General features: G+C 31.0%; 1 protein-coding gene across 1 annotated transcript in view; it reads right to left on the bottom strand.

Moving 5' to 3' along the window:
• Window positions 1-15,975, bottom strand: part of LOC115446391 (RNA polymerase II elongation factor ELL) — a 61,161-nt gene that overhangs the window by 43,155 nt on the left and 2,031 nt on the right. The window contains 1 exon segment of the mRNA XM_037436383.1: window positions 2,116-2,163. Coding sequence (XP_037292280.1) covers window positions 2,116-2,163 — 48 coding nt within the window.

Here is a 15,975-nt window from a genome sequence, read left to right as displayed (position 1 = left end):
GTCGGACCTAACACACCGCGATACAAAGATATTCGAGGAATGATGGCGAAGCGCTTTCGCAGAACATCGTTTACTCTGATCATGCGATTCTTGAAAACTTTTTTAAATGTCGTGAACCTGAACCTGTGCCGTTTGCGTAACACACATATGTGATTCGACGCAAAAACAATACTAGTTTATTTTCTGAAAGGGAATAAAGTTTAAATTACAATATACATTTTGAATAAGGTCGCCGAGGTCGTTTACATACGATACGGGCAAGTGACTCTCGACGAGCAACAAGAGAAGAGATCACGTCAAACCGGCGGCAGGCGAGTCGAGCGGTGGCAACAAGCAAACCGGTCGACGGCGCCGGCCATCGGGCGCGGGGACCGACCGGGGATTATCAACTTGTAAACAAAATTGCATTAGTTTCGTTTTTTGCACCGACTCAATACACACTCCATGTATTTGCATTCGCAATCAATTTTAACATTTAAGATACATTGTCCACATCAATAAAAGCGTTTTACACAAGAGCTTGGTAGCATATAGTCAAAATTTCCCTTAACGTCTGTGACATGGCATTCACTTAGAAACCTAAAGAAGATAATATTCATATGAGTAAAATTGAAAACAACGACACGCTGCATCGATATACACAAAGCATTTTGCTCGCACCCGTCGAACCTAAATGGCGAGGCCATTGCGTGCACGCGAAGGCGCGTGAACCAAGATTGTTTTTAAGAATTGTCGAGGGTAAAAAGTTGAATAGACCATTGACCGTCGCGGTAAGCATCACTATGTGGGTCATTATATGATTTCGCAACAGTATCGAGTGCTAGAAGCGTTAACTGGTACACCCAAGGCGAGTCAAGGACTGTGTGACGAGGAGCCAGCGGACCTGATCATGTAGTCTGCGTCAGACACTTGTTTGTAATTTGAAACATAGACAATTACGAAAGGGGCCTAATATATTATTATAGAATCAAATTTTAATAGGATTTTTAAATTATTTACTAAAACAAGAAAACCTTACACAAAATTAAGCATTGTTTTATTTAAAGCCATTTCATTATGTTTATTTGATAACAAATTTTAATCCGCTATATATTTTATAAATAGATAACCTAATAATAATAATTTTCATTGCATCAATTTTGTTTTGTTTTGACGAGCAAATAATAGCGGGAGCATATCACTTGGGAATTGGGCTTTTCCTATCTACTGGGAATATGCAATCATGTGACAATATAAATTATTAATCATTCATCAACACAACGTCTTGTTATATTATACAATTAATTAAGCAATTCCTATTTATGTTAAACATTATAGACAAAATTCTACGCATTCGGTAATAGGCATGCCTTTCACCTGTCTTATGCCATAAACATAGGACAGCGTAAATGCGAAACGTTCGACTTATCCGACTAGACACACAACACACGCGTAATTTATTATAAAAAAAAACACTATTGATAATTAATATCGTATTTCGCAACGTAGTGTTGCGAATGACTTCAAATTGATAAGGTCATATAGGGTTATGTAAACTCATCTGTTAAAGTACGTGCATTACGAGCAATCGTTTTATCACATTAAGAAATCTAAAACCGAAAGATGGCACGTTAAGTATTATGGTGTGTATAGATATAAAATAAACTACTATCTGTTGACGATATCACAACATGTCAAACTCAACGAGTACCGTTGTTGCAAATGATACAGCAATGAGATAATGCAAAATCTCTTATGAACTTGACACTTAAATTTAAATTTATCTTCGAGACAAAATATTCAGCAGTTCGGCAAAATCCTTTTTAACATTTTATCAACATAATATAGCTATGGAGTTCGGTTTATATTTAACTGCACTCACACACACTAAGGTCTTTCAGATGCTTAAATATTCAAATAAGTAAGCGTGTGGTTGTTGTGTATTTTATCCCATCCGAAACATTTTATATTCCCAGTACAATGACACACAATTCATTTATGAATTTATTTGGCAGTATAATACAAATTCCCTTGCTATGAGTAAAACATTCCAATTCTTTAACGCCAATGTGCAAAAGACAAATATTGATATGCGTACACAAATGCTATAGTAATGTTGTTTATACAATAACTTACCCCTTCATTTCCGGGTAGGAACTGTATTTTAGGTTTTGCCAATCTGTCCTGGAACAACAAAAAAACAAATTACAAGTTAGTATATAGCTATAATACGTAACAAATATGTAGATCACAATTATCTCGTTTGTACACGCAACACATCAGCATGTTAAATAATGCAACAATGTATTGGATAACAATAAAATATTGTTACATCTTATAACAATTTCAAAAACAATTCGCTTTACTTATTCCAAATAACATATTATCTTTACAATGGAATTTAAAAGAGCTGTAAAATTGTGTACTTTCAGACCAAAAAGTACTCTCATTACAGATAGGTTAATGAATCAAAATATTTTAAATATTATTGTGTATGAGTTAAAATTATACTTATTGTAAGTAATCGATAAGTATTATTCATCAGTTATCGTCATTTTACATAATTCTTGTAATCAATATTAATTCTATTTTTTGAATGATTAATAAAATACAAAATACAAATAAAATCTAACAAAATTTTCTGAATAAGTCAATATATTTGATGCACTCGTTTTACAACGAATATACGTTAATCATAACTTTATGGTATATTTTATGTAATCATTAAACATTTTTGTCAGATAGGCTTACTTTTTTGTACTTAATTTGGATGTTTCTAAATAAATTAAACACTTTTAAAAATGATCTCTGCCGTGGACTCCGGCGCGATGATTTACTGTGAGAATCAAAACCAAAGCGCAATTGAACACTTACAATGCCTTTCAGTGTTTATGAATACATCACAATGAAATGCATGGTATACGTTTACTCGCATAGTGCATTGCAAATTATGTCGTACATACATATCTATTTAGACGTTTATTGTATAAACAAACAGATTATTGTGACATAGTATGTACTGAAAACGAACAAATGTAGGAAAACACAGATTGTTTAAATGACGTAAATTATATACTGGGGGTTTACAAGGAAAAACTTTAATGAAACGTAAGGACAATATTCAAACGACAAATAATGCTACCTTTTAATATACCAACATACTGCGAACTGTTATGAGTCATAGTTTGTGTTTTAAAAACAGTGCCGTCTGCTACTCGATTCTTTTTGTAAATAGAATCATTCAGCGCAACAAATAGAGATTTTAGTTACGAAATGCAATAAATTCAGTAATATAACACAATATTATGTAAAATTATTTTAACGTTATTGATATATTACATTTTTTAAATATAATAAAATAATTTGCATTGCTCTTTTGAGTGCTGTTACATTAAATGAATGCTATTTGCCTTTGAATTTGTATTACTAAACCGGCAATTATTATTTTGTAAAATCAAAGACCAAATAATATTGGCAGATGCAAAAAATAACAAGGACAAACAGTAACTTTTACTTGAGGTTCGGCAATGCGAAGTGGGGAAAGGTCGTTTGTAATGACGATTGTGATAATGATTCAATATTTGAAAATAAAATAACGATAGAAAACAACTCGTGACTATAAATTGTTAAGGCATACCTCGAGAGTCAAAATTTCCACATAATTACACGGCGTAACCTAATGAAACGTTGTAATTAGACGACAAGAAGCCAAACTAGTTGGGCAACGAGTCGGGTTGGCCACAATAAGCAAGTGTCGGCAAACCGTGCCGTTGCACAACCGGCGATGGTCGAACGCGAGAAACATAACTAGGCTGGGTGGCAGTGCTGATGATGTAAACTTAAAAATTGCTTTAGTTACTTACTTAACCGCAGACTTCAATGTGAAATTCAAAGAGTTACATTGGCGTCTAGACGCGGCGACGAGTGGGGATGACCCGGAACACGACACATCCATGGCCGTGACTCTCAAGGGTTAGCTACATTACCAACGGATGCGTGTGATATATTGCTATAAAGAGTGAAATCTCAAGTTTCTTGTCGCAAACAATGAATGTTAGTTGCAGTATATTTACAGAATTTATAAAGGTTTTTAACAAACGATAAAAAAAATATCGTCAGCTTTGATTGAGATTGAAATTAGTTGCGAATGCCAAACGAGTTTCGAAAAGCAAGGTCAAAATGTTGTGTTAAATTTATTCCAATTCTAACATGTATGCAGCTTTATCATAATAAAAAAAAATAATAATCTATATACGTGTATTAAAATCAATTCATAATCACGCTTATATCCCGGATGGAGTAAGCAGAAGTGCAACTTTTGCATTTTTTGTCAACTGAGCTTTTTTACGCGCCATGGCATGATGGGAAGAAGTTATCGTTATAGATAGGGAATCCACAGAGATTAAACTCTGTGCTCCAGTAAGCACCTATAAAGAACAGGGTGAATACGAGTATAAATATGGATGTTTGTCGGGTTTTTACCGAGAGGTTAAACCCGGGTGGACTGACCATTTTCAATTATCGCTGTATCGGATACAATTTTAAATACCGGGCAATTTCATGATTTTTGTTCTTTATCAAAATATTTGAGGTTAATTTGGACGAGCTTATGTTTTCTTTTTCAGTTGATAAAATATTAAATTCAATAACAAATATAATTTAATGGCTTTAAGTAGATTTAGCGATCCAGATGACTACGGTGTAGTATTACTGTTATCACTACATTATCGTCATAGCCAATCAATAGTACGGTTGCTATCATTAATTACAATCGTAGAACAAATAGCTGTGAAATTGTAGATTATAAAAACACACAGCAATCGAACTACTTGTTGTAATAAGTATCATTTGGTAGAGTGAAAAAAAATATCACAAAAGCAATTCTGGCCTTGCGTTGAATTGCTGCGTTGTACGGAGTGAGGCAATAAAATACCTGCACAATACGACCTTAGCGGAATATGCCGGTGACCTTTAGCGAAGCAAAAAAGCTTTTACAAGCTCTCATGAGCAGAGAAAATGAATAATAATTTGATAACAACAAACGCAAACAAAAATTATTCATAACATAATGAAACATAAAGAAAAACACGACAATCAAATATAACATGTTAATGTCAATACACGAGGATTGAGAATATCTTCAGTAGTTTAAAAAAATATAGTGCTAATTATACATATACATATTGCTGACGCTTTCATAATATATAATATTATAACTGTTTATTATTTAGTGAATTATCTTATTAACTTACTTATTGAATTAATATTGCATTTATAGAAACTAGTAATTGATGAATTTTGTAAGTTTTTGTAATGGCGAGGTCATTTCAAGGCATCAAGTGGTCAAACAAGGCAAGAAAGCGATTTGCAACGCTAGCACCCATACTAGCCAAAAAACAAGAAACGTCGAATGCTTAGATTTTTAAACACTTTAAAAACTAAAATTTACGTTACCATCAACAGGTTTCTCAAACAAAGAACCCATTTCAAATGATTAAAAGTTAAACAAAAGATTGTAAAATATATTTGCCGTTCCTTACAAAGGTAAAGGTAAACCTGATAAATCTGTAAAATAAAACATATTTAGCAAGATGCGACAATCTGTAATAAAGGGATTTAGTTTGAATTTTAATTCTAAACAACAAATAAAAGGAAAATGATACATGCCCTAGTTTCGTCGCTTTACTTGTACAGTTCTCATAACTGAGTCCAATTTTGTTTCACTTATTTAAAAGCATGACAAATAAAAAAATATATAATTACATATCGATGGATCGACAATCAAATAAGCAAGTCGTGACCTCTGATTAGTCTAATTAAAGGCTAACACAGTTAACACATATGGAAGATTTTTTTAAGATCTTGACTTTTGCATTTGGTCGTCTAATATTCGATATATTCGACGATTAGCGTTAACTCAGACATCGTATCGCAAATCTTTAAAATAAAATGGATCCCATTAATACAAAACATGCGTATTACGTCATAATTATTGTAACTATGGCAGATCGCAGTTGATTTCATACGACCCGTTATGTAAAGTATACTTTAATGAAGAAAGTAATAATTTATTAATGCACTTCGTTTCTATGCTTCATAAATTTCAATATGGATGACTGTATTCTAATAGATCTAATAGGTGCCGTATTTGTGAGACGGTAGGGACCGACTATCATCTCAGAAATTGAACAAGATGTTTGACGGCAAGCTACCTTTAGTTCTACCTACCATTGTCCCCTAAATAGGATATCAAGCGGACGAATGGTTGCAAAACAGAGGGCAGCAAACTCACATCATCATTACAAAGTCATGTTTCTGGTTACTGAACTGGTATAGTTGGTTAAGATGAAATAGCAATTGGGATGTATATATTAAAAAAATATAATAAATAATATAAAAGAAATCCCGACCACCCAGAACTATCTACGTAATATTTATAAAAATCTATTAAACAGTTCATAACATTAGCATGGACAGATATCTGAATTCCATACATTAGTGATACAGATCGGTAGATTTAATCATAATTTTATCAGATGTATGATTTGATAAATGTTCGTTTAGTGTATAATATTGGGTCGCAAATTTAGAGTAATGCGGAATACAATTCGTTTTTCAATTGAAGAGAGCGAGATGCGTATATATAATTTTCTCTACTACCGTTATAAACATACCGCAACACAAATTAGATCAGTGATAGTGTACACATTTTTTTATGTATAGTGCTATGGCGTCTTAGATGGTCTTTAGTTTTATTTATCAAATGGGCAAATAAAAATTTGCCACGAAAAATTTTTTTTATTCAATCGTAAATTAAAGCATTTCACCTTGTGGATTTGTCATAGCGATGAACAAAAATGAAAGTTATAATCTTTACAGTTACAATTACATCATATTTTATGTTTTTCTTTTCGTTTATTCGCTTTTTAAAATCCTTACAGTCTACAGAAAAAAGTCCACAATAAATTAAACGAACATTCACTGAATATTTAATGAATATTTTATATGATATATATACCAATTATTAATTAGAAATCAACGACCACTTCTATGCTGAATTTACAAAAAAACAAAAATATATTTTCTGACTTTCTCTTCTAATATTTCATAGTTAAATAGATATAGTAGTAAATAGTAATGAGTATTCTTTTATAGTTTTTAAATTGTGTTTAGTGTTTCTATATTTTTACTTCTTATTGTTAAACGTAATTAAAATGACTTTATAGGCTATTTGACTTATTTTAGATTTTTCTTCTTTTAACAAAAAATTACGTCAGATAAATTCTAACACATAGAGAATTATTAAAATCCGGTTAAAAATTAACTATTTATAGTAAGGCCTATAAATAAGAATTTTGATAAAAAGGATAAGTGTCAAGAAACGACACACGAGGAACAATACGCGCAGTTGACGTCACTCAGAATTTTGATGCGTGCGAAAGAAAGAGATGAAGCGATAACCCCACTACGCGCCCACTCCTGCAATATAGTTGAAATAATAATTACTGCCTCATGTCTTGACCAATTTTAATGCAATTATCACATCATGGCTTCTTTTAGTTCTATTTACTGTTACATATAAAATACTGAACAAAATCAAACACAGAAAAATGTCCTATTCCTAAAAACTTTTATATGTGTGATGTGCGTACGGGCAGATGTACATTTTAAAGGTTACATTATATACTATTAGGAATTAATTTTATACACATTAATCAAGAAAAGTTGAAGCCTACATGAGTTCTGTACTAAGACCATGCTAAATTACATAATCACATTTGGTAGATATATACGGAATTATATACAGTTATGTAATTACATTTAACATAACAGGCAATTAATAAGACTAATTGCGTATATGTTTACGCTGGTGTCTATTAATTATAAGGTATAATAAAGAACATTATTATATCATATTTAATGTCGTCTGTTACCTAGATGGTTTTTAAAATTACGCTCTAGATTTTATCTAAATATGTCCGGAAGGCAGTCAGTCTTACTCTTAGTTATAGAATAGATAAGTACTAAGTCATTATTGTTATAAACTTTCGCGAAACGTGGTTCAAGTTGACTGGTGTATCCGAGTTCCCATATTCCTAATGTCTGTCCCTCTCATTGTACCGCAACTACGGGCAAAATTCCTGGCGCTCGTAAATGGCGCCAATCTTCATAAAAATGTCACATGATTCGTACCTCCATTTCGCCATTTTACTACCGTTTTATGTCTTTATGAGGCACCACCATTGGTATAATGCATGTTTAAACAATTAAATATCGAACGTGTTTTGTATTTGCCGCAAATTTACTGTGTGATCTAAGACGTTGATACGGTAATCAAATTTTACTGTCTGACAACTATAAAGAGACCATCTTGTAGATTAAAGTGAATAACGGTATATTATGCAACAGATTTCTACTATGTATATAGAATAAACCTAAGACAGAGGAAATAAATTAATTATTAGCGATAGTATAAATAAACAAGTGATAATGTAACAGATTATGTATTTTAAAAAGTATTGAATCTAATTCAAAGTATCTAATTTCAAGCAAACTCCTAGTCTTGTAAATATTAATCAGCAATAAAAATTAGGTGAACGAATTAAATTTATTAAGGCATAAAACGAGACACACGAGACAAACCATAAAGTTAACAATCCAAACAGAAATAGAATAGAGGGGCTCAACGAAGGGATTTCTTGGGAGAGCTAAACATCTGTTTGCAAGTAACTGCTTAGGGACAACCAGGTGCTAAGGCTCGGGGGGACAGAGGGTGCGTCGACCTCGGGCTCTATAGCGCGTGTTCATCGTCACGCGTACGTCATATGACATATGCCACACGCCAAACTTGACTCTGCGTCAATAAATATAAGGTTGCAATTGAAAACCACAAACACTTCTAAACCAGATTGTCGCCTCAGTAAACGACTGTTTTGAGGCTATTCGTACTTCCCAACGTTTACGCTAAATATGTATAGAAATTTTAGAATGCCCAAACACATTCACTTATGTCTATCACGAGTTTCTCGCAATAATTTTTTATAATCTCGTTGGCCTCGGTATTGATAAAAATACGTTGTCTTTATAGCGTCATGTACGACAAAATTGAAGATGTAACACATAGGTACCTACTGGGTTTGAGTTATTTATTTTGCTGAACAATAACTGTATTCCGTTTCTTATGATTTCATTTTAACATAAGCAACGTACTTACATCTTGCTGTAATATAAAAGAATATCCTAAAAACAAGACAGCGTTTTAAGTTGATTTAATATTTGGATATTAAACAAGTAAAAGGGTATAAAACATACACGAAGCCAAGTCAACACGATATTATTGTAGAATTTCTCTCAATCTAAGTTATATTGCTGTTAGAACAATAGCAGAATTTGATACAAGAAACATCCGGTACAGATACCCACTTTTGATGGCACAAGACAAGAGACAGTCGTATAAACGTATTTGTTTCTTTTTATTCATTCACATTATTAGAGCTGAAACATGACACTTTAGTCTAATTAAAATAAAGGTCTTGCGCTTAGTAAGGCGTTTATGAATCATTCAATTAAGTAAAACGATTCCGAGCAGATACAACGTGCACATTGTTCATTGTTGATTCCAGAAAACTGATTCGTTTCGACTCGTGGACCGGGAAAAGGCCAGGTGGCACGCTTATAAAGCGGCGACAAAAAAGCAACAGACCTGCCGTAGGTCAGTGCGGCAGAATGGAATTTGGATTTTAGCATTTTATGGGGAGTGTTTATAATCGTTTGGCAGGCATGAAGAATTGTTGGCCGGGATCTCAGACGGCCACAAAAGATATACATCGCTGTCAAACACGTGCACCGCGTAGGGACCCAGAATCAGGTGGGGTGTGAGCTTTGCGCCATGTTAAACAATCGTTTGCGTTGGCTTGCTGAGATCCAAATTATAGCATCTGCTATGGGAGAGTTTGTTGATTCTTAGATAAATTGCAAATGTTTGCCAAACTTCTGTAAAAAAGGAATAACTAGTTGTTTCAAAGGTCTTGGGAAAGTTTTAATACAGAAGACTGCAGTTAAATATTAAAAAAATAAATAAATAAACATAAAATATTATTTTATCAAATCCCACTCTCAGCATTTCCCGATTGAACGTATAAATACGTCACACTATTTGGATGTGTTTGATGATAAGTGTTAACTTAAGATATGAAGAGGTCGGTGGGGAAAGCCATTTAGTTCAAAATATTTGTAATTTAGGATTCTATGATTCCACTTTCAAGTTAATTGCAAGTAGGAGTACAAATAAATTCTAAGTTATATCTTAAACTAGCGTTGACGCTTATGTATGGGAGTGAATATTGGATTTGGAATATCAAGTATAAATGTCGAATAAGTGTGATGGAAATGTCCTTTGTACAGAGTATATGTGGAGTAACCATAGCTGGTCGTACGAAGAATGGCATGATAGAGATCGTTGTAAGTTGAAGGGTGATGTGGTGACTAAGATTGATAGAAGTATGCTGATGGTTTGAACACATGGAGAGGATGGATGAAAGACGAGTAACAAAAGGCATTTATCGAGCAAATATCGATAGAAGGTATGACAAGAACGGGACGCAGGTCAAAAGTAGCCTAGATCGAAGATAATGTATGAGAAGAAATATGAATGCGGAAGAGGCAAAAGATCGCCAAAGTCGTAGCATGCGGCGCTAAATAGTCCGCTTATCCATGTGGGCTAAGGACGTGAGTATGAATGTAACTGAAACAAATAGCTGGGAAAATATATAAAATATAGGGTTCAAATGTGAATAAACTATAACAAGATACATTTAATGATTGTGAATTAAGTAGGAAGGCATATTTTCTGTTAAGGTTGATTTTCTTCATAATATTTACATATTTGACTTCTAGATAGGTAGGAGTTAGATAAGCTAAAAGATGAGTTAAGGTCTCTAGACATTTAAATTATATTAGACAAAAAAAATAGTCCCGAACCATAACGAAGACTGGATACATGATTTTTATCTTTTTTGCCTCGAGAATTTTATTTCAAAAACCTTTTATTTCAAAAACAACCGAATTTTATGTAGAGTTCATAAAGACGTCATCACACCAATACCAGTTTTATAAATGTCAAATTATATGCATATAATATATAATATACATTAAATTGAACATTAAATAATTAATTCGCTTTGTTAGGCTAATAAATTCTTAGTTCTACTTCACTAATGTGAATATTAATCGCTGCACATTTTTGAATACAAATTTTAAAGTCAGTAATAGCGCTATTCATTCCAATACATTTTTGGTTATCTCAGAAGGTATGTCACATCGGCCAACTTTTTTATTTCTATTATTCAGTAATGATTTAAAAGGAAGTGTTACTTGTTTACTTTTTTACACGAATATGGTATGGCACTCAGAGCCATCATTTTGAGATATCCGGCTTCATTCTAGTTAATCTCATGTAACAGAATCTTATATTATTAATTAAAATATTACGTTAAAACTTCGATAATATCTGGACATACAAAGTAACACTATTTGAGCACGTACATTTGGAGGATATCTTCAAAACCTATTCCCTAACTTTAACGTTGTCATTTGCTAATTGACCTAGGTAATTAATAATGGCTTTCTTAAAAGACTTTGCTTTTTATGTAAGTGCACTTGGAATAGTAAAAAATTGTAATATAAAATTTTAAAACCAAAGAACTGACAATTTCATACTACTCACGGTTCCTTTTTAATGTTCTGTCATATACGACCAATAATTCCTAGGCGTGAAGGTCGATAGTCCGCATATAAACATTGCAATAAAGATGAAACACGTTAGTGTCTTTAACATATAAAATAGTCTCCCATTAGACGAAAATATAGACCACATATTCGTTCCACGATCCTTGATGCGACATGATTCCTTGCGATGATTAATCTTAGAGGGAGGGGTAGTTTTATGTTTATTTAACTAAATTATAAGTATGTAGTATAAAAGACGTATTCGCCATAGTATTTTTTTGCTGATACCAATATGAAGTGTATATTATGGCTAATTATTGTCATTAATTATAATTTATGATTATTACATAATATAGCAGTTATTTGAACTGTTCTAAACAAATTATTTTTTCAATGGTGACTTAGTATCTACATTATAATATAGAAAAAACAAATTATAATAATAAGACGATATTATACTAAATAATAATTATGAGATAGAAATGTGATAATTACGCTAGTGTTATATTTTCTACAAATGAAAAAGGTTTGATTACAAAATATATAGAAATAATTTTCTTCTGAAATTGAGCAACATTTTTATAAATATGAGAAGATTATTCGCCTGCTTTTTCATGAAATTCGTAAAGCTAATGCGAGAAATATGAGCAAGATGATTAGTTTATTTAAAAATTTAATTATGTATTCAGGCTTTTCGGTTTAAATAAAAAAAATATTAAAAAAGAAAAAATTTTTAGACTTTTATTATAATATACTACATATTATAATTTACTAGCTTTTAGTTTTTTCATAAATACATAAAAATCGGGGAGTAATTATTGTAAACATACGATTTGAATTTTTTTTCGCTTCCAAATACGATAGGATGGACGAGGACGAGGATGAGTAACTTTATGTTTTTTTGGTTAAGAAATTCCTCTAAATATTGAGAAAAAAATATGGAAGCATTAATGAGTAATGTATAAAATTACGGTAAGCCTTTTGTAACTACGTAAAACTTCAAAAATATTTTGAGAATATGAGCAGCCTAAAATAGAATTAATATAAAAAGGTTAATAATTATGTATGTGTATTTTTTTTTATGTGTTACAAGTAATCCGACAGCAGGTACTTTCACCAGCGCGGCTACCGCCCCAACATTGTCAATGCGGCTGTGCGCCCGATTCGCTTACCTAATGTACAAAGTTTGCGAAACTGGGCCCAAACGACTAGGCACGCGCCGAATGCCTACGAAATACGAGCAATCTGATTAAGTGTTTGATAATGTTTGCCACAATTTATTTTCTCTAGTTTTTCCTATTTTGTGTAGATTTGCTAATTCTTTCATAAGTGACCCTTCACTTATCTCACTACACTGCTAGGTCAGCTATATACATTATTATATCTTACGTAGAAAGACTTAGGAATGTCTGGTTGTCTGACATGGCCCCTAAAGTCAATCGCCAATCCTGTTACCCTATTTCGGTCTTGGTGTAGACAATTTGGAAATCAATCCCCGGACCTCCTATTTGTTTTTCAAGTTAGTTTAAAAGAAGACAAAACAAGCATTATGACGAAAGCTCATTAATATTTGTTAAAAAAATTGCTACAATATTAGAATCTCTTTACCAGTCAAAAAATATATTTGAACACAAAATATTATAAAAATAAAAAAATACATTTCCGGGTCACTCATTACACAAACTTTGAATAAGTTTTAAATATTATATTTCTCTACTAGATAAAATTAGACAGCTTGTCAGTAATAAAAGGAAATGTAATTCTGAACAACAAAATTAGGAGGCCGTTAAAGGTTTCGTATCAGAGTAATAGAGTTTTTACAACATTGTAATTGTTATGTTATTAAAGTTAAGTTTTTTAGATAGAAAATGTCTTACGTGATTTATGATATACATTATATTTTAAAAGAAACCTTTTGCAAAATTCCAGACAGTGATGTATTGAGGCCAATTTTATTGATTATTGAAAGAAATATAAATTTCACCTCACATAATAGATTAAAATATGTGTTTAGAGTTAGTTTGCTTTATGCAACAAGTAAGTTAAATCTTTTGAAGATTTAGCATTTTTAAGCATACATTATAAATATGTATATGAGGCAAATATTTTTAAAAAGATATGGGAGTTGAAAACATAATGATAATTTTTGCCTTGCGTATGACATTGACTGACTTGATGACAATAATATGTTAGTATAATTTTTATGCATCAACTTAACTAGTAGCATAATGCAAGAAAACTATTTAAGATTGTGTTTAGGTAAACATTAGTCTGTAAATATGATTTTATTTTATAAAAATTGTGTAATGAAAGTATGGAATATATATACCAATATTCATTACTAAATATTTTTTAAACTATTCAGTGATATACCAATTTCTTTACTTGAATATCAAAACAATAACTGAAGAAGAATAGATTGGTTTAAGTTATCATTAATTTTAAAAATAATATATTAAGTATACCCGAAATAATAAAACAAAAATATGTGTAGAATACATAACAATGTTTTTATGATGAATAAAAATGATAATAATATGTTTTACCTTCTTCAACTTGTTATGCAATAAACTTGTTTTGACAAATCCATTAAGACATTAGTGAAAAAAATCAGTTGATATTAATTAATCTGAAATATTTAATGTTAAATAATAAATATTAATTTTCAATTGATAACAAACTGAGAAAAAGACTGAATTTTGGAAATGTGAATGCAAGATTTATCATGATTAATATTTTATACACATATGTTTAGTAAATGTATATTGTATATTTCATTTTGTTCAATTTAGATAAAGCACATACAATCATACATTCAATATTGCAATGTTATTTTAATTTTATGTTAAAATAAATATTTCTCAATACAAATATTGTCCTTTAATATTGAGATCACTGTAATTTTTTGTTGTCAAAATTGTATTCTCCACAAATTATAAGACATTCAAGAAGTAGACATTATATAAGAGCATATTACATATACATATTATTTAACATTATTAAATAATAAGAATTGTGGGAAGCGGCAGGTGAAACTGCAGAGTTTAAATGGATTAATTTAATAAAAGAAATAAAGTAATGGAACACTTATACAATATAGTGTAAACCAATACAACTACTACCATATATAATAATATTATGTACTTTAAATATATCTGAATGAAAACAGGAAGAAATTGTTTGATTGTAAATAGATAACAGATCTAATTTTAAGGTTGTATCTGAAATTAGTTTTATTATCTTTAACTGTCAGCTCAACATTAGATACATGTGTACTTGAACAAGGTTGTTTGTTAGTTGTTACATAATATGCTATATACTGGTAAATGTACAGGTATATAAAATAATTTTAGGATAGTAATTGATGCCCAAATGATTGAAGATAATTACAATAATTTTCTATTTTTAACAGCAACTAGCAGAATTATGATTATTGACTCTAAATTATGCATACAATATTTACTATGTATAGCATTTAGAATCATGAGAATTCCTTAAGGTTATAGCTTAAGGTCCATTTTCATACATTTTGTTTCACCTTTAATCTGGGTAACTAAACAAGTATTGGCAAGTAAAGAATTTAAATTCACGTCTAGTTAGTGATTAGTTCTCGCAATTGAAAGAATTTAATATGACGAAATTGTAAAGGCAGAAATATCCATGCATATTAATTATTTTTTATGTTTTTCTTTCAACTGCGAGAACTAATCACTAACTAGACGTGAATTTAAATTCTTTACTTGCCAATACTTGTTTAGTTACCCAGATTAAAGGTGAAACAAAATGTATGAAAAATGGACCTTAAGCTATAACCTTAAAATATTGAAACAAGGATCATTAATAACCATGTAACGATTAAGGTAGGACCCAAAATGTAATAATGTATTGTTGATTTAAAGTCATGAAATAATTGCTACTTGTTAAATTGTTTATAATGTGTGATAAATAAATGTTATAGGAAATCTAAATTGCCATAGAGAATATTGTAACAAATTCAATTATCTAATACTGATTCCTTGTACATTAAATTGATTTCAAATTTAATGTATGTAACTTGCCATCTAGTTAATAAAAATATTGCAATCCTGAAGCAGCTTTAATCCTTAAATATTTTCAAATAAAGCTATCAAGATGGACAAAGATTTTTTTTTTACCTAAATATTATAATTACAGCTTACAGTATTAAAAGAGGATATTTCTTTTTAAACTTTATATGTCACAATGACATGTATTAATGAATTAGTTTATTTAATTTTCATATAGACTAGT

This window comes from Manduca sexta, chromosome 8 (genome assembly GCF_014839805.1).
Source record: "Manduca sexta isolate Smith_Timp_Sample1 chromosome 8, JHU_Msex_v1.0, whole genome shotgun sequence".
Lineage (NCBI taxonomy): Eukaryota > Metazoa > Arthropoda > Insecta > Lepidoptera > Sphingidae > Manduca > Manduca sexta.
The sequence above is the reverse complement of the archived record's forward strand: the minus strand, read 5'-3'. Positions and strand labels throughout refer to the sequence as shown.